The sequence below is a fragment of the Leptidea sinapis genome, chromosome 4 (genome assembly GCF_905404315.1).
Source record: "Leptidea sinapis chromosome 4, ilLepSina1.1, whole genome shotgun sequence".
Lineage (NCBI taxonomy): Eukaryota > Metazoa > Arthropoda > Insecta > Lepidoptera > Pieridae > Leptidea > Leptidea sinapis.
This window is the reverse complement of record NC_066268.1, coordinates 2,839,642-2,864,716: the sequence shown is the minus strand read 5'-3', so window position 1 is coordinate 2,864,716 and position 25,075 is coordinate 2,839,642. Positions and strand designations below refer to the sequence as shown.

General features: G+C 34.5%; 2 protein-coding genes across 2 annotated transcripts in view; one reads left to right on the top strand and one right to left on the bottom strand.

The window, feature by feature from the left end:
• Positions 1 to 344: 344 nt before the first annotated feature.
• Positions 345 to 12,103, top strand: LOC126979735 (facilitated trehalose transporter Tret1-like). Its single transcript, XM_050829236.1, has 3 exons — positions 345 to 458; positions 7,071 to 7,206; positions 10,590 to 12,103. The coding sequence occupies exons 1-3, from the start codon at positions 414 to 416 to the stop codon at positions 11,915 to 11,917; spliced, it is 1,509 nt and encodes a 502-aa protein (XP_050685193.1). The 5' UTR covers positions 345 to 413; the 3' UTR covers positions 11,918 to 12,103.
• The window catches only part of LOC126979737 (facilitated trehalose transporter Tret1-like), a 38,195-nt gene continuing 25,146 nt past the window's right edge, over positions 12,027 to 25,075 (bottom strand). The window contains exons 4-5 of the mRNA XM_050829241.1: positions 16,379 to 16,551; positions 12,027 to 13,330 (exon numbers count right to left, since the gene is read on the bottom strand). Of these exons, the coding sequence (XP_050685198.1) occupies positions 12,221 to 13,330; positions 16,379 to 16,551 (1,283 nt within the window). The 3' untranslated portion in view covers positions 12,027 to 12,220. The remainder of the gene's footprint in view (positions 13,331 to 16,378; positions 16,552 to 25,075) is intronic.

The window sequence follows — 25,075 nt, the reverse complement described above, 5'->3', positions numbered from 1 at the left end:
GCAAATGAGACCTAACATCATATGTCTCACGGTGGCGACCGCAATTGTAGTGCCGCTCATAATTTTTGGGTTTTTCAAGAATCCTGAGCGGAGCTGCATTGTAATGGGCATGGCGTATCAATTACCATCAGCTGAAAATCCTGATCGTCTTGTCCCTTATTGTCATAAAAAAGGTGTCGTGTACACTTTTTTGAGACCTGGTCTTCCATAGAAAATATGCGAAATAATCAACTGAGACAACGGCACTCATTCAGTAATTAACAAAGCTTTCTTACGAACAAATAAGCATTAATCTAATCTTATTATCGTTAAATATCATTGACATCCACGATAATAGTCTACAAGGCTTTGTGGACTGGGATACTCGTGTGTTTAATTACAAAATAAACATGTTTCAGTGAGTTATTGTAGACATGGCGACTGACAGTCAATCGAAATACAGGCCGCTTTTACGTCAGGTAAGTCCACAGTCGTAATATTGTAACAAGTCGCATCAAATTATTTAGAAAAATACATTCGTCCCCATTTAGGGCTATATTTCACCAGGACACCATTGTGGCGGAACCAGTCGCCGCCAATAAATTATGATTACGATTGGTGGCGCGACCAGCTCGGACGCGGCATGCCTCTGGTGTCTGTATAATGTCTTATTTAGTAGCTTACGGACACCACGGTGCCGCGGCTGGTTGCGCCACCATGGTGTCCCAGTGAAATAATAATAAGTCCTCGGGCATTAGTTTAAAATCGTGATTGTACAGAAATTGATATTCAATAATATTCGACATTTTGCATTGAGTGTTTGTACACGGCTTTGAGTTCAATTTTACATTTTCTCTAGAGGCCAAATGTTATTTTATGAACAAACCTTAGATAATTTATATGACTAGACTATAGTCTGTGACAGATATGAACAAGTCGAAAAAAAAGCGGCGATCTGTTATGCCTTTATTATTCTGCATCTATTTTCAGCAACGCACGCTGTATAATGCAAGATGTAGCTTGTCACGCACAATAAAGTAATAAGCCTGGCCTGTTGTCATGCATTGCCTAATGGCAAGATGCTCAAGTATAATTTATCTAAGGTCCATAGATTTAATCTGGCTGGAATTTGCGTATAATATCTTGCGTTGTTAAAACAATTTCACCAATTGATTCGACAACTGCTGCGGGCTAAGATTACGGAAATCGCTTTTTGACGTAAATAATCGCCTTCAATAAAGGGAGGCAAATCAATCTCTTTAAATGGAATCTTCAATCCAGGAAAGAGATGATCAGACAGACAGCATCAGAGGATATTGTTTGAATTTGCAGATACGTATCATACCCAAAGTTTAATTTTAAAACACAAACAGCGTGTTAACGCTCTCAAATGCCTTGTTTTTTTTAAACACAACACTTGTGTAAAAATAGCACCAACGGCGTTGTCCTTAAAACACAATTAAAGTGTTTCAGCACGCAATTTGATAATAGTTTTATGAATTCGCAATTTGCGCAATTTTTCTGGCTATAATATCTTTTTTCTTGTATATCTTTTTTTTTGTTAACTTAGAAGTTTGATTTTGTCACAGCTTCAAGAGTGTAGATTTGAGTATATCGTTTAGTTTCTACTCGTTCCCGAAATAAAGGTTCTTGACACTCAGATAGACGGAGGGATTACAAAGTGATCCAATATAGTTTCCATTTGAGGAATGGAATCTTAAAAACGATATTACGTTAGGATTTTCGTAAATAAAATGCCATTTCCTCCACTTTTTTTTATGGAAGAGTGGACAAAAGAGCGTACGGGTCACCTGATGTTAAGTGATTACCGCCGCCCATTATCACTTGCAACACCAGAGGTATCACAAGAGCGTTGCCGGCCTTTAAGAAAAGTTTATGCGCTTTTTTGAAGTTGCCCATGTCACATCGTCCTGAAACACCGGAAATGGAAACTCATTACACAATGGAACCAACATTGTGTACGTGGAAGAAAGTTCCTTTAAAACCGCACTGTGGAGGACCGCCACACATGCAGATGGTGGGGATGATGTCCTAATTTCTGGCGTGTCGTGGAATTCGGCGGCAGGGTATCAAGTGAAACAGTTATTCGGAACACTCCCCGTGATAAATGCGGTAGAAGTCACACAGTGAAGCGACTCTCTACGCAACGCCAAGTGGTTCACAGAGCACTGATGAACCGAAGTCGTCATCATCATCGTTTCAGCCGGAAGACGTCCACTGATGGACAAAGGCTTCCCCCAAAGGTCTTGGAAAGTACTCGTACGATAATACCTATGTTAGAGCAATTTTTTAAGTAGGAATGACAACATAAGCATGTACAAGAGTCCCATATATATAATATGAATAAAATATAATAGGAAAAAACTACCAGACTCTTCATAAACTATGTCCCAAAGAACATCAAACAACTGCTCAATTAAAGATACTAAACTCTTTCATCATCATTTCAGCCGAAAGAACATCATGGCCATTGGGCCACCCCCAAAGATCGCTATAACGATTGGTCCTGCACTGCCCTCATCCAACGTATTCCGGTGATCTTGACCAGATCATCGATCCGGTCCTACCACAACTACGTCTACCAACGGCCATCCGACGAACTACTTGCTCTGCCCACTGCCACTTCAGTTTCACAACCATCTGGGCTGTCAGTGATTTTGAAACTCATTGCTCGAAACTCTTTACTCGGTTTTATTTCCTGTAAAATAGCACATAATACTATGTCAAAAACAACTCCCCACGTTCAGAATAGAATCGCCGCTACCGTTGAGTTGCTGAGTGCTTATTGATAAGACGATGCTATCGAAAATGACGATCACAGATTGATATCAATCGCTAATGTGCCAAGGATGAAAGTGTTCATTGCCAGCACATGTAATTGATAAAGTCATAAATTACAATGTCTTGCCCAAAGCCGTATCAAAGCTATTTTACGGTTCAAGGTCCTTTTTTGCGATAGTGCCAGCACAGAATGAGAACATTGTAATTATTAAATTAATCAACAGAAATAATTCAAAATGACAAGACGCTAGAGAAAAGATGAGTTGTAGAACCGGCAGAAAAAGGTTAAAAAAAGTTGAATAGAAGCCTACTTGACAGATCAAGAAAAAATTATAATTATAAATTACAGACTGATGTAATGTCCCCCGAGAGCTATGTTCCCCGTTTGTAGAACAAACTGTTCATCACCCTGATTCAACCCAGGAGAACAGGCTAAATCCAGTCCCAGAAAAAGCTAGCCCAAAATATTCCGTGGCCCAGGAATCAGCTTATCAGAAGCTTTATTTAGAAGAAGAAGAAGCTTATCAGAAGCCAAATTTGGATAACTTTTTGGAAGGATAACTTTAAATAAAAAAATATTACATTTTCAAATAACTTACTATATTATATTATTGTGCTCAAACAGTGATTAGTTGAACTAATTTACACTTAAAATTGAACAAATTTAATAAGCTTTTATGTTTATTAATATTTATTGAATTAAGCGTTATTTCAAGGAAATCTTTATAAATAAGATGCAATATTTTCTAAAGTGTTATTCATACAGTAAAAGATATAATAGCTGCGATTTTATACAATTTCGAGTAGAATGTGAACTAAATTCTTAAGGCATTTCAAATTAATGTCAACGAAATACTTGCACGCTTTTTCGAAAAAAGGGTCCTGACGATGGACACTGTAGCGAAAAAGTTAAAGGGGTTTTTGGTAACCTCAATAACACCACTATTATATATTCTTTGAAAATACCTATATATACCTAGTCTTGCCATAAATACTGAACCAAAAAATATATTTTTTTTTTTTGCAAATTCATTACTTTTACAGTGTGTTAGATTAATGCATAAATATAAAACAATTTAAGTTATAAAAAAGTTTATTCGAAGTGGTCTCCTAATACAGTCCTTTAAACGTTGAGGCCAGTTATCCATAGAAGCACGCACTCTTTCCATGGAAAAATTTTTCACTACCAATTGTAGAATTGTTTTAGGAACTCCAAATTATCATGGCGTTTAGAGCAAGCCGTACTCTCAAACTCACCATAAATCATAATTCAGCTGATTAAGATCGGGACTACACAACGGCCAGTCTTCACCTCTGATGAAGTCCGAAACGTTCGTTTCCAACCAAGACTGAGTAGACTGCGCTTTATGACCCGGCGCCGAGTTCTGCTGGAAGGACCATTCTTGGTTATTGAACATGGTGTTGTGAAGGGGCTTCCCTAAATTCCCAAGAATGGTATCTTGATACACTTGTGCCGATGTTTTGATACCTTATTCACAAAAGTGACCCCACCAAACCATCACTGAAGTCGGATAGTGCCCACGTTGCACTCTGTCGACTAATTGGGAAGATTCCTTAGAGCTTTTAGCATAAATACAGTCATTTTGTTTGCTAAAATCTAGCTCAATTGTAAAAATTCTCTCAATTGTAATTCTCAACCGTAAACAAAAAATTTCTGTGACCTCCCTTTGCGTACCGTTTCAGCAGTTGTTTCGATTTTACCGCCCTATTCTTTCTTAAATTATCAGTTAAGGAATGACCAGTCTCTTATATGCTGCAAGTAATAAGTCATCTTTAAAAATACGCAACATGGTTCTAGGTGCTATCTTCATCTCCCAAGATAAAATCTTTTGCTTTCGAATAGGATATCTTCGAATTCTTTCCCGTACCGCTTTGAACACTTTTTTCGTACGAAGACTACGAAGATGGCCCCATCTTTTTTGTGTAATGCCATCACAGCAATTCGGTTCTGTTTATCGACCCACTATTGTAGTAAAATATTTTGCTCTATTAAAATGGCACCAAATATTCTTGTTGTATTGGCGCCAAAATGATAAAACTCAATGAACATTCATATAAAAATTACAGATTCCAAATTCAAAAGTAATATTTTGTTTATTTTTAATTGTAACAGTATTTATGGCCAGACTACGTATACAAGTATTATTTTCAGTATTTTGTGTAATTTGACGCTATTCTTCTTTTATTAGACAGAATGAATTTACAATGTGCCGTTAAGTGACTGTTGGCTAATTAAAACGACAATAATACCGCAAATGTCTCTATTTATTTCATATTCATCGGATTATCTTAATCATAATGATAGTGTAATATTGTACGTAAAAGCTGACATAATGCACACAATTTTGGTGAGTATCTCTCGCCATCAACTGGTAATCTTGATTGCTTTTGTAATAGCTTAGGTATTTATTTCACATCACTAAAAAAAGTTAACTCTGTTATACTGATTTGTGATATTAATTTAAAAATATTTGGTTGTACGCATAATCCAAAAAGGATTCAATGCCTGGATATGATGTCATTTCATGACCTAACAGCACTAACGCGCAATGATAATTGTGTAGATCATGCTATGCTTAAATCTGACATACAGGCATCAAAATCCTTTATAACAGTTCAAGCCCCGATAGTTTTCTGTCTCGATTATAAATTTTTCGAGCGTCATTCAGCAAAAACGGTTTCAAAAAATGGCACTATTTGATACTGACTTCAAAGAAGTAGTGTGTCGAATACTGGACTAAAAGAATGGTTCAGCTGGCATTGATAACATTGCGAAGTTATTCATTAAAATATGCAAAGATGGTCTAGTACCACATATGGTATGAGATAAAGATATGATTTAGTGACTCCCATATTTAATATGTGTCTTCAGACTGGTACATTTCCAAGAGCATTTAAAAAAGCACCATTAAGTTCTGTATACAAAAATCTTGACCAAAGCAGTTACGAAAACTACAGGCCGATTTCGATACTAACATCTTCATCTAACATTTTAGAAAAATAAATATTAATAATTGACTTACAAATTTGTATAGGAATAAGGTACTCACTAAAAATCAATTTGGCTTTGTAAAGGTTAAATGTCTCCTTATGACAGAATTGATTGCCAGATACCTTAACAATAAGCAAACAAGTACTTGATATATTCTTAGATCTTGCCAAAGCATTTGATACTGTCTCTGTTAGAATTCAATTATCCAGATTAGAAATAGTTGGTGTTTGTGTAATAGTGCTAGAGATGTTTCGATGTTACCTATCTGAACGTACACAATGTGTAAATTGCACTGTGCATCTTGACTAGTCAAGCGTCCCGCAAGGAAGTATTCAGGCCCAATACTTTTCCTGATATATATAAACGGGTTGTGTAGAAAAACAATGACCTCTTTTAGTATCATTACGTACGTTGATGACACTATGCTGCTTTTACATAGAAAAAACTAGAACAAGACCCGTACACATTCTGAAATGATTTGAGAGAAGTCCTCTGTTGGTTAAATGATTGTACTTACTCTCACTCACTCACGTTAAATTTAGAAGGGACACAATTTATTACGTTTAGTCATCGTCAAAATACTCTACCTAAACAAAATTATTGTACCTATAAAATTGCAGACATGTACTAATAGTAATAATAATTGTTATTGCGGATCTCTACATTCAGTAACGAGCATAAAAATACCTGGGACTCACTGTAGTAGATATAGAACATATCCAAAACTTAACGCTACGTCTGAGAAAAATAATTCCCATTTATCCTAAGCTTGTGTTCTAGCTCAAAGCCTGTTAATATAGTGTGACAGTATGGGGATATGTCGGTATTAGTGCATTAATACGAACTAGAACGCGGAAACAGACGAATTCTAAAAATTTTACTTAGAAAGCCTACACATTTATGCACACCGATTCTTAGAAGTTATACTTTTATATTAGTTTCACTTTTGTAATTAGACTAGGCAATTATTTTTGGCATAGAGGAGTAGTCACTGACACCTGAATGACATGTGATTCAACTATTTGTGTTACGGTTTCATTTACATGATAATCTCCTTGAGACATAAGATGTTAAGACTGTCGCGGTGCCGCCCAGAATTTTGGGTTCCCAAAAATCTTTTAGCTGCATAGCATCTATGAGGTTGGTCGTTATGTCACAACTCACACTTACACTGAATTGAGTACGCCATTTCTTTTGATTCTCTCCTCCTCCTTTTATGCTCTCTATGAAAAAATATAACTTTTAAATAATAATAAAATATTTATTACAATTGCAGTGTTTTCTCACAGCAAGCGTTGCTATTAACATAGTGGGCCATGGCGGAGTCATCGGGTTTCCTGCGATCCTCATTCCAGCTCTGCGTCTCCCGGAGTCTCATATCAAGGCGAGCACCAGTGAAGAATCGTGGATTGGTAAGACGTAAAAAGATAAAAAAGAAGTGTGCGCGTACTTATGTACGCACGCAAGAAGTAATTCTTATTTGGCGTAAAAAAACCTTGAAAAAAATACTCGTGCAATTTTACGTTTGTAGAAAAAACAATATTGTAATTAAGAAGGCATTTAATACTCTTTCTTCTTCTTATTCGGGTGCGTCACCGACTAGCGAAGGTTCGCAGTCATCTCTGTAAATTGAACTTTTTTGTTTCTGTTGAACACTCTCAGATGTTGCGCAGCCAAGCCTTTTTTCTGCGACCTACGCCTTTTCTTCCGGCAATTTTTCCCAACACCATATTAAACCAATGAAAATATTATTATACCGCATAATTTAGTTAAATAATATGTGTTTGTTTCATCATAGGGCACATAAAAGTATTAAGCGTAGTAGCGTTCGTGTGACGTCACTTGCTGGAACTGGAAAATCAGAGCTGGTTGCGCTAGTATCAGCATCATACTGGAGTGTGGTTCACGTGGCAGGCTTTTGTTCATGCAGGGCAGCGATGGCTGGTCATGCTCATGAACGGGCGCTACTTGAGATAACGGTGTTATCTTGACAACGAGAATCCTGGTTTTGTTTTATACAGATATTTTTGCTTAGAAAGTTATATTTTTTGTAAATATACTTTAGCACTGAAACGAATGTTAACGGATTCGGTTATTTAGTTGTTAATAGGTAGTTGAAATTATGCCCATGTAAAATGGTTTCGTTTGCAGTTTTACTGCTATGTCAGTAAACATACTAATGAAATGGAGTTACCATTTCACTAGTTATCCAATTATTACGAAAATTTACAAGCACTGCATTTGTAATCATAACAATTATTATGATCACAATTTTATAACACTCCTTCATTTTACAATACCTACTCAACTGAAATATTGGAATTTTTTTAGATCCTACATTATTAATTCTGCGGTGCGAAATATCTATCTATTGCATTTAGGGTTACCATCAGTCCTTATTAATCCGGACATATCCGGGCTTTAAGACTCTAGTCCGGATTTTGTCCGGCTCTCTAACTTGCCCGGATTTTATTTTTAATTAGATGGAATATAGTAATAAAACTACACATTAACTAATATCAAATAAGTCTTTAATCTTTACGAGAGACGATGATCAACAAGTCCGGATTTTGCATCGAAATGTCAGACTTTTTTCAAGACTTTTCAAATTACTAATTGGTAACCCTAATTTTAACTGTTTTTCAAAGGTCTTGTCATCTTGTACCTATTAATACGTATATTGATGAAGTATCGTTGTATTTGATTTATTATTTAAATCTTTCATTATCGATACAGATAAATGCTATCAAGGTTAGGTTGAAACATATTGACATTGTTTGATACAAACATGCGTGTTACAATCTACGTCATTAAGTTTTTCGTTAATTATATCAGCTGTTGCTATGCTTAACTTTATTGTAGGTAATATCAGTGTTGATTAGGGTTGCCAAACCACTTTACCAGTGGGCGGCTCCTTTGCACCGGATGCCGGCTAGATTATGGCTACCACAAAGGCGCCTATTTCTGCCGTGAAGCAGTAATGTGTAAGCATTATTGTGTGTCGGTCTGAAGGGCGCCGTAGCTAGTGAAATTACTGGGCAAATGAGACTTAATATCTTATGTCTCTAGGTGACGAGCGCAGTTGTATTACCGCTTTAGAATTTATGGGTTTTTCAATAATCTTGAGCGGGACTGCATTGTAATGGGCAGGGCGTATCAATTACCATCAGCTGAACGTCCTGCTCGTCTCATCCCTTAATTTCATAAAAAATAATACTATACAATATGGTGTCCTACTACTTAAGGTGTCTACCAACTATTACTTTAAAAATATAATACAGTCGGCGAAACTACTATATTTTACCAGAATACAGAGTGCATATTTTCTATGATGAAAGTGATCCATCCATCTGATAAAAGAAGCGGTAACAATGTTTTGTAACTTAAAATTAGATTGTAATGATACTTAATAAGGGTTCCTTAAAAATAAAACCAAAAACCTCAAAGCAGTAAAATATATATTTTATTAATTAATTCTCTGTCTATTATATTTTTGGGTACTGAATCTAACTATTTTCGGTCTAAAAAAAACGTGGCAGTCATAGTGTTGATGCCGGTTAATTTATACCTGACCTGCAACAGCACCGAGACTCTCGAATAAAATCAATTATTGCCATGTTTGGGCTTGATAGTGAGAGAGAGAGATTGAGATTGAGATTCATAGTCTAACTAAAGTGAAACCAGGAGACTTCTTTGTAGATGTAGATTATTTCTCGACGGTTTGGTTCCACATTGTGAATATTATCTAATTTGTTAATCGATGACGACTGAAGTAGGGTTAATTAAACAACGAAGGCCATGTTAAAATTATCATCTATGATAAGTAACGCAGATATTTTTTTTTTAAATGTAATAAGACGAAACGTAATATTAAGGTCACAATCGTAAACACCAAATACTTACCTACTTTCTGTTTACTTGCTTGATTTGTTCTTGGTCAAACCTTAAACGTTATCTCAAAGCGCAGATGTGTATTTAAAATTATCTTAATGGACAAGTAGTACGCAGTAAGTACAAGTAAGTTGCTATTCATATTGACAATAAAAAAAGAGACACATTTAGAAGATGACACTATTTGGTAACTAGGATGAAAGATCTAGTGGATTTGCCATTCATGTACACCTAAAATAAAATCCTATAACTCGGACTAATAAAAAGCTGTAGAAAATAGAGGACAAGCTTGGCCTTTGTTCTGAGAATGATAATTTGAACCTAGTACTAATAACGTTATTTGTTTATCAAATGATTTTTTGTCACATCCAGGTATACTACATCCTAAATTCGAAAGTCTCAGAAATTTGATGACAGTGAGAGATAACACCATTCATTGCTAAAATATATTAATTTGAATTTATGATCGACTATCACCAATATAATTTTGGATTTTTATCACTTATCTGAATGTTCGCCTAGAATTTATAGAAAAACAAAATACACGCAGCTAATTTGATAAATTAGTCAAATTGCGCCATAAAAGAATGTCCATTCTTAGCAGGGTTAACTATTCTACCAAGAGTAGAGTTGAATTAGCGTAATCATTTTTACTACATTTTTATTGATATTGGAATTGAAAATATCGGACTTGCTATTTCTAGTTAAAAGTACTCTAGTTTGGAGTAAGAGTAAGCGGTGCAAATTGTAAAATGGTCGCATTAGAAATTTAATAATTCATATCTTGTACAAAACCCTACATGTTCGGCTAGCCCGCTAACTATGACACAGTCACCACCAAAAAAAAAGCAATTAGAAAAATAAATTCTGCCAAAAAATTAAAAGTGTGTTCTTATCTTTCCAGCTTCCATTGTTGGCTTCGCGTTGATTGCTGGGAATATTATAATCACGCCATTGATGGACATGATTGGCCGGAAGAAATCTCATCTGCTCACTACCATACCATCATTAACTGGATGGTTCTTACTCCTGATGTCAAACAGCGTCGCAGGTCTCATAGCGGCAAGGTTCTTACAAGGTGTTGCCATGGGAATGCTTGGTCCGCTAGGATCTATTATTATTGGAGAAATGACAGACCCTAAGAACCGTGGTGCATTTTTAACGACCGTCTCATTATCACTAACAGTAGGAGTGCTCTCCTCTCATACTTTAGGTTCTTACTTCAGCTGGCAACAAAGTGCTTTAATTTGTTCTTTTATCAGCTTCACTGCCCTAATTTTAATTATATACAACCCAGAATCGCCATCATGGTTAATATCAAAAGGCAGATATGAAGAAGGCGAAGAAATATTCTACTGGTTAAGAGGCAGAAATGAGGAGCAAGCAATCGAATTTGAAAATATGATTGCAGCTCAAAAAGCACTTAGGAAAGTCAGCATTCCAGATGAAAACGTGTCCCTTATGATTAAATTAGGACGTATTTGCAAATATTTGAGCGAGTCATCTAGAAAACCAGAATTCTATAAACCAATTATCATTATGTTCTTATTGTATACTATGTTTCAGTTCGCTGGTATTAACGTTATAAGTTCATACGCAACAGATATTATTCACCAAGTTGTTGGGCCGGATGCTAATGCTAAATTACTAATGGTGGCATTAGATATTGAAAGACTGATTTGCAATATATTAGCTGTGTTCCTAATGAAGACCATGCGAAGAAGGACTTTATTGTTCAGCAGTGCAGCTGTTTGTGTTTTATCCTATTTAGGAAAAAGCGGATACTTATACGCGAAGCAAAATGCTTTGTTATCATACGATAGTAAATGGATACCAATGCTTCTTATTGGTTTGTATATGTTCTCTTTAACAGTTGGTATATCTTCAATACCATTCACGATTTCAGGTGAGATTTTCCCCTTAGAATATCGTGGATTAGGTGGAGGCATAAGTGTACTAGCATTGTCCTTTAATTTCTTTGTAGCTGTGAAATCATTCCCAGTTCTCACTTCAGCTGTAGGTCTATCAGTAACATATCTTTTGTACGCTATCGTTGTCGTGGCATGTTTGGTTGTTATTTACTTTATGTTACCGGAAACTAAAGATAGAACTTTGCAGGAAATAGAAGATAGTTTTCGAGGCATGTCGAACTCTGATCGTAAATGTATCGAACCCTTGAATGCTTCTCAAAATGGCGAATTGCGGAGGTGCAGTTCGCATATACTTTATTAGTATTGTACTCATAAAAATGTGATATTCGGGTATAGGTATTGTATTATGTTATATTGATTTCAAGAATAACTTTATTCTCACGGATCCAATATTATTTATAAAACAAACGTAATTGTAAAAATATATTTTAATTTTGTTCAACTACTAAGTAACAAGTTATTTTTGAATAAATATCATTTAAAACTGTCTATATATTTCAATGCTTTTGTAAATTCCATAATCCATACAATGGTATTAATGCTCCTAACTACTTGGCCAGCTCTATTAAGCTGAAAGCGTTCCCTATTTTTTATAAACGACCGCTCAACCACCCTCTATATTCTCCAGTTCCAACATTTTGTCCTTTTCGTGTGCTGCAGATTCTGACTCATTTTGAGTGCCTTTGAAATGACATTCAATTTCATACAAAGTCTTCCCTTTTGTCTCCGGGAGTAAGAAGTAGAGAAAGGCGCCGCAGAGTGCAATACACAGTCCATAAACACAAAATGTTCCTTTAACACCAATTTGTCTGAAAGATGTTGGTGCAGTCTTGACAACAACGAAGAACATAATAGATAAAAACATTCCGGAAATTCCGCTGCCTAATGATCTGTACGGTAATGGAAATATTTCGCCAGCAATTGCCCAGGGAATCGGAAGTATTCCTAGAGTCTTTCCAAAGATATATACCAAAGTCGGTATCACTGGAACCCATTTATATTTGTCTGGTATATATCCGAAGTCCCTTAAATAAAGCAGCAATGAAGTTAGCAATAATGATGCTACACTAATGGAAATTCCGAGGAATAGCACAGTCCGCCTGTTGAATTTATTGACGACAATACACGCTAGGACAGCAGTGATAAACCGGTCTGTATCTACCATCAGCATACTGACGTACGATTCAATAGCGCCACCAGATACTTCCTGCATCATCGGCACGGTATATGACGGCACAACAGTCATCCCAGATATTTGGAACAATACAAACATGAACATCATTATCACAGTTGGCTTGTAAAATTCAGGCTTAACGACAATCTCTCGGAACAATTGCAATTTTGATTTTTTTGTTTTTCCCGGAGTCATTCTCTTTTGGCTGTGGAGTAAAATTTGGAGTTCTTTTTCAGACTCGATGTCGTATCCTCTGCACCATCTGAATGATTTGATGCATTCCTCAAACTTTCCTTTCGAAGCTAGATACGGAGGGGTTTCTGGAGACAAGGAAATGAGCAAGAGAGAGAGAGCGTAGACACTTCCACAAGCTACAGCAGCTGTTCGCCAATATAGGATGGTCCCAAAGACATGCGAAATCAACATCCCAGTAGCAAAGGAAAATGCAATGGTTGCAAGAAATGCTCCTCTGTGCTTCGGCGCGGAGTACTCAGCTATTGATACAGGGGCTGCCGCTGCCTGAAGACCCATCGCAAAACCCTGAAAAATAAAGAGAAAAATTCACTATGGGTTAAAATCTAGAAAATGTTCGTACTTATTACTAAATAGAGATAAGATATGTTACAATTTATGCTAGTCTTACTCCAATCATTTTAACAATCATAACGTATTAAATCAAATAAAATAATCAACGCACTTTCACATTAATTATCTAGCTCTAAACAAGGCACAGCCGGATAACTATGTAGCCTCTTGTATAGGCAAAAAAACAAGGCTCAAGGATTCTAAGAGGGGGTAAAAAGGTGAAAGACTCGTGAGTCTTGACGTGTCATGGGAAGTCGTGAGGCAACCGCCCAATAATATCTGCAAAACAATGGTATGATATGTGATGATGTTTGAGAGGAGATAACGAGATGCTTTGCCGTTGTGTATGTATACTTTTTTGTGTTATAGTCTTTTTTACAGCCTACCAAGCGGGATACCAACTTCTATATCGGTTAACTGATCGCTATGAAAATTTGCATCCTGATATATGATAATATATTACAATGTTTATCGGGTTCAGTATTGGTAGCCATAGCCACAGTGAGACATACACACACACATTAATTAAGTAAGCGTGTGTCGACTATTATATCTTAATATTTATAAATCCAGTGTCCTAATGGTTCCAGTGAACTCCTAGGCTAATGAACACATTTTAATGGGGATTACTTCATGGAGTGCCATGCAGTGCATTTAGTCCAACTTGAGGGATAGGATAATTTTTATTTCGATTTGGGACCCATAATTATTTTTATCTGCAATATTTTTATGTATGGACATATTTTCATTAGAGAGAATTTATTGACGCACGGTTTGCTGAAAACATTGCAACAGATTGCTTGAAACAATTTCAATGTAACAACAGGGAGCATATTTTACGAAATAATTATTGATGTTTTGAAATATTATTGACAAATTCATAAAAAACAGTACTTTATTTATTATGTACAGAACAACGTCTGTCGGGTCAGCTAGTTATTTTAAATATTACAAATAATGACCCGGCAGACGTTTATTTGCCATATTAATTAAGTCCCCGCGCTCGCTCATTGTATGAATTGTCATATGTAATGAAATGTCATTGACTGAATTATTAGTATTGAGTAGGTATTCAATATTTTCTATGTAAAAAAATATAGACGCGAACAGTCTACGATAGACTATGACATACATACAAATATAAATCGCGAGTGTAAGACGTAGCTTGTCACGCACACTTAACTAATATTCCTGGCCTTTTTTGATCGGTTGTCTAACAGCAAGAAACTCTATCTAGACGTATAAACTATCTAAGGCACCATCTTATTATCGTATACTAATCCCCGTTGCATCTTATGGTAGGTATAAATATTACTCCGATCGGTTCAGTATTTTTCACAGCATTAATGCACAAAATAAGGTAAGGAGCTGCGAGGAACGTGTAAACTGTAGAGGATACAAATCTAACGCTAAGGTCTTATATGGTAATGAATGGCACTTTGTTCTTAATTATTGTGAGTCGCTTCTCATGTTACATCCAATTGAAACCAATAAAAGCAATCAATCTGTTAGGTAAAATTATACCTACTTCTATTATTGAGATGCTATTTTGGTCACCGCATCACGCATTGCCTTCGGACGAGGACAATATCATTGCTTGATATATTTTACCTAAGTACCTATATTTATGTTTATATTTACGAAATACGTGACGGGTCGGGGACCACCGACTGGATCTTTACAAGAAGTTATAGTAACTCGAAGACTTACTGCCTTACAAATAAAATTGGCATAAAGTTATAACTAAGCATAAACCAAGAATATGTACCTAAAATGTTTACAAATAGACATTTTGCTTACGAATGGTTTGTTCGGACCTATAACGTTTCCCGCGTTTATTTGCAAGGGAGCTTGTCATTCCGAAAACTTCAGAATTATCATTGTATTGACAGTGTTGTCAACGATATTGTAAACATTTTGCATTTTCTTTGTTTATCATCAGTTATAACTTATACCAAGTTTGTAAGGCCGTTATCTATATAGTATATAAAAATGAATTGCTGTTCGTTAGTCTCGCTAAAACTCGAGAACGGCTGGACCGATTTGGCTACTTTTGGTCTTGAATTATTTGTGGAAGTCCAGGGAAGGTTTAAAAGGTTTGAAGAAACATGAAAATGCTTGGAATTAAATAAAAACAACAAATTTGTTTGTCCTTTTATGTGTCCATACATAAATTCTATGAGAGAATTTATTGATGCACGGTTTGACAGTTCTGCTGTGAAACAATTTCATTACGACAGCAGGGTGCATATTTTACGAAGTAATTTTTGATGTTATGATATATTATTGACAAATTCATATAAAAACATTATTTTATTTATTATATACAGAACAACGTCTGTCGGGTCAGCTAGTACGTTATAATTAGATAATAGAAGAAATTTATAATGAACATCAATTCCTGCCTTGTAAATTATATGAAATAACAAAAATCTTATTTCTCAAATTGAAAAGTGGAATAATTTTATCAAATTGATGTATTGTCATCGGTCCTCAAATAAATCTACTAAGTTTGAACGAAATCTGGCCGTTTAAAGTGGGTCAAAATCGCGCCCAAATGAGTCGGTTACAAATAATATGCATACAGGTAAAGCTAATAAAAAGCGTGTAGTAAGAAGTTGATGCCCAGAACTCTCGCGAGTAAAAGTTACTCTCAGCGACTAGCGTCCTTTGTAGTTGAGTGTCCGGAGCATATCCCCATCTCTCTATCTCTGTGTGATCGGTTAACACTCCAAACTGTATTTGTGAAATTATTATTAAATGAACTTACATCATTTATACGCCCAGGTGGACTATGACAGCTGTGAAAACGTAGAAAAAAATTGATTTTAGAATTAACCTACATTCTGAACAATGCCCGTACACTGACACGAAGTAGCTTGTCACTCACACTTAAGTAATAAACCTGGCCTGTTTTTATCGGCTCTCTAACAACAAGAGAATCTAGACGTAAAAATTATCTTAGAAATAAACATTCTTATTCGTGCTGGAAAAATAACTTACGAGCAAGAAGCGACTGATTAGTAGAGTTTCTGGATTTTTCGCGCACAGGAGGAGCGCCCAGCCGGCTAGCGAGGGCAGAGTGCTCAGCTGGTTAGTGAGGCGACGTCCCCATCTCTGCAGAACGAAGGGTGCAGTCACGATGCCAGATATCAGCGCCAAACCCAGAATTGATGCTGAAAATTATATTTTTTCACTCAGGCAAAGAATATGTAATAGTGCAAGTACGGAAGCCTCACTCCTTAATATTATATTCACTTGCTGTAATTATCAACGACGTCTGCCCGCATGGTTTGTTTTGTTCTAGACGAAGCTATACCGCACAAAGTCACGCATGGCGTGGTGTATACTATTAAAATTGGCTATGCACCGACTTCAAATCTATACCAAACCAAATGGCAACTATTCCGCATCAAACTAAAGAAGAATCACGAAAATCGGATCATAAATCTAATCGTAATCGGTGTACCTACATACATAAAAAAATATGCCAATCAAATTGAGAACCTCCTCCTTTTTGAAGTCGGTTAAAAATCAAAACAAGATAGTTCCCTTTACAATGGATTCGTACATGTTTTGAACTTTATATTTTAGTTCTTATCAAGTTCGACGTACTTAACCGGTAATACATAGGCTAATGATAAAACAAGGTCGCCCGGTTTAATTCCCACTTATCAATCTATATAATTATTATTGTAATGCATAATAATATCTTGCAGTTAAACTTCAAAGCGCCATGGCTTCTAGGCTTGGTTAGTCAAACCTCGGGTCTAACAAGCTCTAGTCAATATCCAAGCCATTGGTGTTTCCGTCTTTGACTTACGAATTTATGTCTACTCCTAGGACAGACTGACCGTCAAACGCCGATGTTCTTGTATATATGTTCTTGTTAGAGCTGTGGTTTGTCTCTCCAAATCTAGAAGCGACGGAACTGCAAAGCTTGATTATGTCATAAATATATTAAGTGTCTGTGTCTACAATAATAAGAAACATCTACGGTATAGCTAGGAAAACGGGTAGCGTGTCTCATTAAAATTCTTATAAGCCCGAACACGATTGGAATATAAAGAGTTACGTTGCCTACCTTCAAAGATTAATAGAAGACTAGTTCGTGGTAGTATTTTATTGTTTTACTCTAATAAAAAAAAACAAGAGTCAAAGAAAACACAAAAGACTTTAAAATTTTTATTTGAAATCTTCTAAAATGCATTAGAGATTATATGAACACAAAAAATTTAAAACCATGCACCATAATTGAATCCTGCAATTGCAGGATTGTCAAGTTAACGTTTAACGTTTTCACCTATTCGAGCCGCAGGTGTATAAAGTAACTGTTTTACTGGTAAAACATAGAACAGTTAATTATAATGAAATCGTTGTTATATTCCCAACTAATTTGCCTCTATGATAGTATTGATTGACTGCTATCAAAACCCTGCCACTATCATATAAATCATAGTATGTTTAAAATTGATGAATTATTAAAACGTTATTTGAGAAACAAAGGTTCATTGACAGATTGCGTCATGAAATCATTGTGGAATCAAGGTTTAATCAAAACAATCTTGAGACGGAAAAGAATTATAATTCATCGACCGAATACTTTGCGAGTTTATACAACGTGTTACAAAATACCCCGTAAAAAAATATAAGAAAAAATTATTTCAACCCTACTAAGCTCATGTCAGGGAACTAGATTATTAAACAGAAAAGCTTACGCACCTATTTTACCTAATAATTGTCTACCTTAATAGTTTTTCTATTTTTCATTCATAAATGTTTGCTACCTCAATACAAGGATGTCATTATACTCAAGTACTGGCTTCAAAAAATGGCAAGTTGGAAAATATGGTTATGTGAAGCACATAGTGTATTTCTCTGATTGCCCAACGGTTGCCTAGATATATCGAGCGTGTTGGATCGGTTTTCGCTTCAATAACACCGACGATGGTGGGAAATGTCACACAATCCATATCCCGACGAGCGAGGTTGTGTATTGAGCAAGGCGGAGCATACTTTGAGCCGTTTCTGCTTTGACGTTTATAGTCCGGTCAATAATAACATTCGAAGTTACATAAAGTCCCAACAAGCTGAAAATTACAATTTTTGTCTTAGGTACTTTTATAATAAAACTTACCGTTTTGCTGAAAATCGCAAAAAAACTCATTTTTTTCACCTTTGACCTAGAATAAAAAAAAAATTCAATACACGGGAATGATGGGGAACTTTTAAGCATTGATTATAAATATGTTTTGAACAATTTCACTGATTTTCAGCTTGTTGGGACTTTATGTAACTTCACTCTAATTTTTTGGTCTAAATTGACCGGACTATAACTATCAAAAAGTAAGTGTTCGATTAGGTTGTTTCGTTAGGTTAAGTCTTAGTTCATTACATTCATCATTCAGTACATTCTGCGTAGTTCACTCTTTAATTTTACTGAAATAGGGTTTGCACATCAGTGAAAATAATATTTTTTTCGTATTTTTTTTGGGGTATACACCGTTACTACATTTCTTAAATATTGTGAATGGACTCGTTATAAGGCCCTATTTAACCTCCTTTCGGCTTTACGGGTAGTTTTGTAACATATCTACTGAATAGTGTGTGGGGGTAGCCAATGGCTGGATATTTCAAAATGACTTTTTCACCTTCTTACGGTGATCATTTACGATGTATTGCGGAAAACGACTTTAATCATGTAGTAATTCTTTCAAAAGTCACTTGTCATCAAATTATAGCCATTTACAATATATGCTAAAATCAACATAATGACTTGCAGTTACCATACAAAACAATTGAGTTGAACTAAATTACACCTTATGACTTTTAAAATAGCAGCTAATAACAGTGTCATAGCAAATTGTGTGGATGTTTTAGTGTATGTTAATATTATGTTCTATTGTTGAATATATATTGACAGAAATAATCATAGCCCTATCTATGATTTTTGTGTAAAACGACATAACAAGTTTTGAATATAATATAACGTTTATACATTCTATTATAACTGAATAAATAAAATGATTGAATAAAAGACATTGTAGGTTATATTATTAATAATACACGTCATGTCAATATAACGTTGTTATTGAAGAATGTCGCAAACGTTAGAAAAATTCTGAAAACTGTTAAATTATTCATTTATTAAAAATGTAATAATAAATAAACAAATTGGAGATTAAAAAAAAATTTTCCTGAACAATTTGGCGGGAGCAACGCTCAGTTATGGAAGTTGATATATTTGTTACACTGCGTAATCCAACCATTCTAGTTTATTGTACAAATAATAAGGTATTTTGTTTTTTTTATCACTCAGATTTTACCACTTTGGCGCCTCTCTCTTTGCCACTTTGGTGTCTCTCGCGCAAACTATTCAGTTTAGAAAAATTATATTAGAAACCTCGATGTCAATAATTTTTGAAGACCTATCCATAGATACCCCAATGAATAGGTCTTCAAAAGTTATTTACACATATGGGTTTGATGACAAACCCCCAAATATTATGTTTTATTCAATTTTTGTGTGAAAATCTTAATGCGGTTCACAAAATACATCTACCTACCAAGTTTCAACAGTATAGTTATATTTTTGGAAAAAGTGGCTGTGACATACGGACTGACAGACAGACAAACATGATGAATCTATACGGGTTCCGTTTTTTGCCATTTGGCTACGGAACCCTTAAAGCTGCAACATTCATTATATAAAAAAGAGATTACGACGATTTACTTTTAGGTGAATTTGCGCATTTGCTATCTTTCAGGTATTGGGATGGAATACACAGGTACATATGGCTTGGCACCGACTTCAAAGCTATCAATATGTAGCACATACAAATAATAGTATTTTATTAATATTAAAGGTAAAGGTTTGCGAGGTGTATTAAATAAAATTATTATTTATTTGATACTTTTCAGGTTTTGAAGTCGGTTTTTTTAAACATAGTTGTTTTCATTTTTGTACTTTTTATTGTCAGTTAATAATAATAATATATAATCAACCTGAATTAATCCTCCTAAAAAACCACGTAAACGAAAATTTTCATGAAAAATGTTCATAAAATGAAAACTACGGGGTCAATCTATGTAAAATTATAGGAACTTAAATGGCATCTATTCCGCATCGAATCAAAGAAGAATTACGAAAATCGGATCATAAATCTCAGAGTAATCAGTGTAACATAAAAAAATACCGATCGAATTGAGAACCTCCTCCTTTTTTAAGTCGGTTAAAAATGGTTTAAAGTGTTTTCAATGTATTTAAGGCCTGAATTGATTCTGAATACCGAAATTACACTCTAATTATAATCGTTTTTCTCTAAATTAAAATAACTAGCTGTTCTAAAGAAATTACATATTTTATTTTATATCATTAAATACGTCGATTAGTTGTTGTAATTTTTATTTTTTTAAATCATAAGTATGTTGGAACTTAAAAAAAAAACAAATTAAGCTCGGAATATTCAGCTTTTACCTTTCACCTAAACGTTCGTTTAATATTACTCTAAATAATATTTGTTTCCAAAAATGCAGAAATGAATCAATTATTATTAATAACTTAATTAATTTTAATCTTTAAATACGAGTCGTACGCCCTGAGGGCCTACTCCTAAAATCGATATTCGATAAATCGTGGCATTAGTCGTGTCGAATCCTACTCTTAGTTACATCGTAATCAATGTCGAAGCGATGATTGAACGAACGAAACATTATTCGATATTATCGGTCCTAACCCTACTCTTAGTTGAAAATGTCAGAGACGAATATTCGAATTTCACAAAAAAATCAAACGTCACTTTTACGATAATCTCAACGACACCTTCTAGGCAGTCGATGCTATTATCGTTTCAAGTAGTATAGATATATATGCCATACAATATAGGTACATACTTAATAAATATTATTGAAATAATTATATGTGATTTACTATTCAACAGGATTTTTTTACGACTAAGTCATTAAGTCATTTTGTTGATCGTTTATGCGTAGAAATAATGCAAATGGCCGCCTGACAAATAGGAAGTCGACGAGAAGGGTTGAGTTACTTTTTTTTACATTTTATTATCCGCAAGTTTTGTATTATTTATTCAATTTTAAATGGTCATATTATATTCATTACATATTTTTTAACATTTAAATTATGTGTAAATGATACCAAATTGGTGGTGCAGAGTCTGGCATGGTCCTTAGCGCCTAAACTATGTTTTGACTTTTGACACTTAACAGCGACATAGCACAGATAATGTTTAGGTTTGAACATATTTCATTCACACTAACATCGTAAAAAAATCAAAATATTAGTCTATGGTAACGATAAACGATAAGGAAATCGAACATTTGCTAGAGTAGGATAGTTGCGATATATTCGGAGTATTATCGTATCGTTCCGAATGTATCGTTGTCGATTTTACGAGTAGACCTCCAGGTCACCACGTCTTCGAACAAAGAGCAAGCTCACTGGCATGTTATTAACGCCTTAAGATGATATATATATATATATATATATATATATATATATATATAAGTACTTATAGTAATTAGTAATAATAACCGAAACACATGGTCGCATTTAGTAAGGCCGAACCATAGGAGGTGGTCCGGTAGCGGACCACATTCGATGGTATGTCGAAATGTCAATCGCAATGATCGTACCGTGTACGGACCAATTGGTGTGGGGCGACCACTCACGCCCACCAGATCGTCCGATGGTTCGGTATGTTTAGGCTATATATCATATTCAAATGTTTCGTCTCTCAAACTTACTCAAGTACAATAATTTCAAGGTTTTATCATTATTAAGCTAAGCACCTTGAGGTTCCTCAAGGTCACTGATACGGGTAACTTGTTTACTTCTTGCCAACTGAAACATCTGAAGGGAAGTTACGCTTTTGTAAAACATTGACAGATAGGATATAATACAAGTTATGACAGTAATCACGACCATAATGCTCACAAAACAATAAATACAAGCTATAAAGGTTGATGCATCCAAAATAGGACAATTTAAATTTATGCAATTTATTCTGTACTAGCTGACCCGGCAAACGTTGTTTTGCCATATAAATTATTTTTAGAGTTAGACCGTTTCTTGGACATTGCAACATTACTCTATTTTTCTAAAATAAAAGAATTTTTCTAAAATAAATAAACCTTATTACATCAGCTACCTGCCAATAAAAGTCCCGTCAAAATAGGTCTAGCCATTTCAGAGATTAGCCGGAACAAACCGACAGACAGACAGACAAATACTGTATAAAATGTCATTTTGGTGTATTTACCGTATATATATTCATATACATTTAGTAAAATACGGCTAATTCAATATTACAAACAGACACTCGAATTTATTTAAGTATGTATATATTAAGTAAGTAAACTTATATGTATAGATGTATAGATTTCTTTTATGAATTAATATTGAATATTTAACTTTGAACTTTGACTTTGAACCCGATTCATATATTAGATGCAGCACCTTAAATACTAGTTTGTTTTGTATAGACATTACAGTAATTGTAAAATTGTTTTGATTGAAAAGAGTGGCCGTTGAGTTTCTTGTATGTTATTCTCACGTGCTTTTTCCGAACAAATTATGGTAGATTCAGTAATTTAATAGAAATATGACGATTCAAGAGCGCTTATTTTAAGCCTAATAGAATAAAGAATATTTAACTTTGACTTTGAATGTATTAATAAGATATTTACAGTGCGTAGATTTATTTTAATATGTGACCTTGAAAGTATAAATCCTTGGTATTGTAGTCAGTTGTACACGCGGTGACTGATGTGCCTAAAAAATATAAAACAATGTGTGCTCTTTGATAACACGTGTCATGAATGAATGACTATTAATAATTGCACAATATATAATAATCACAGATAAAGAATGATCAAATAAAAACTATTGTACCACAATTGGGCTAGGTTATTAATATGTATTTATGTATGCATAACAGCAACACATACATTTTAGTGTTACAAATAAAAAATGGATAATCTGTTTAGAAATATCATATAGGTACATACAAACTATTTACCGTTATATAATAATATACGTAAGTAGTACATACCTACTACCTACTTACTAAGACTTACTAATAATTTAAATATAATATTTAAAAAGCAAACATTAAGCAAAATATATAATGTATACAATTGAGTGATGAGTCGTATGCAATTTGTGCTAATTCCGTAATTCGATTCAATGACATTTTTCAGTAATGAACAAAAAACTCACAACTAAAAAAAAACAACCGACTTCAAAAACACTATTCCAAAGCATTAGATATAATGTGCACTAAAAAGTATAAAAATGATTGCGTATTTTAATACAATCTAATTATAGTTACGATTATTGTCTTTGTGTTGTATGTCACAAACATACAATGTAAATAATAATTATTATATGATTACAGTGTGAAATTACAAAAATAAAAGTAAGAGTTAATAAGTTATTAACAATCTAATACGAACTATTATCTACCGTGGTCGTGATTTTTTTCTAAAACTTTTTTTCTATATGACCTAAACGTGTCGTGAAAAATGTCAATGTAATGGATCATTGATATCGTTGAATGTTGTAGATATTCTATTCAAAGGACGTATCTAGTGGTACGTCTAAAATATGGACTTTGAGTGTTAGAACGAGAGTCATTTAAGTCTAGTCCGGACCTAAGTATATTTTCAGTCCAGAAGGCCTACAACTTTTAATTAGCTTTTCAATTCCGACGTAGATCAATGTAGGTACCCAAACTGAATCGATAAGATTCGTACCATGAAATGCTTATGACAGAATGGCGTTCGAATCGCTTAAGGAAGAATTAACGAAAGCAATTTGTCTGTGGTCCGCGGTGTGAGAAAGAGATGACGCTGTACAGTCTGTCTGCATAAGTCAGACAGACTTACTCGAACCATATGCGTTGCGTTTCGAAACCTAAAATGATATGATTTTTGCGGTTTTTTTTGCGTAGATATTACTATAAATATATTTTATAACTGCGCTTTATACCAACAAATTATAAACCATTAAGCCCTTTTAAGTACTTATTAAATAATAGTAATATATGTTCTTTGAACTACAAATGTAAGGTTTTGCTTATGTGTTTTTGTTTAAATAAACTTAATACTTAATTAAAATGAGTTATGAACGCACCTCCATTCATGTGTGACAGGAGCACAGAGTACATTTTTTTTAATTCGTTCTTGGGAACATGCTTTAGTATTTTCATTTTCGGTATTTATTTTCAGTATTTTGTTTCACATACACAGTATTTTATCTCATTTTTCATCAATTCCATTTTCCTTTTCTGTATGTTTAATGTATGTTTTCACTATTTTTAAAAGTTATTAACAAAACGATCCACTTTCCGCTAAGAAACCAACAACTTTTTTTGAATCGCTCAGACATATAAGCTATCCAGTTTAGGTTGAAATATTACCTCATGTACCATGAGGAACTACTAACTAAAACAGTATGCGATTTAATTTCCGACTTGATTTGACGTCAACCTAAATTCGATCGCTCTAATGACGTCGTGGCATGAAATATCAAACCAGTTCATTTTAGGTCGTCAATTGAGTTGCAATAACAGTTTATGGTTGGCCCGCTGGGTCTGTCTCGCAGATATTTTGCAGTACCTAGGCCACATTCTGCAGTGTTCAGGGGAGGTTTTCGGTACAACGCCACCAATTATTGCA

What these genes read in the sequence shown, in the direction of transcription:
- LOC126979735 (XM_050829236.1), top strand. Translation starts at nt 414, where the DNA reads ATGGCGACTGACAGTCAATCGAAATACAGGCCGCTTTTACGTCAG. An exon ending in ACAGGCCGCTTTTACGTCAG is followed by an intron (nt 459 to 7,070) that starts GTAAGTCCACAG and finishes TTACAATTGCAG; the next exon opens with TGTTTTCTCACAGCAAGCGT. An exon ending in CAGTGAAGAATCGTGGATTG is followed by an intron (nt 7,207 to 10,589) that starts GTAAGACGTAAA and finishes TTATCTTTCCAG; the next exon opens with CTTCCATTGTTGGCTTCGCG.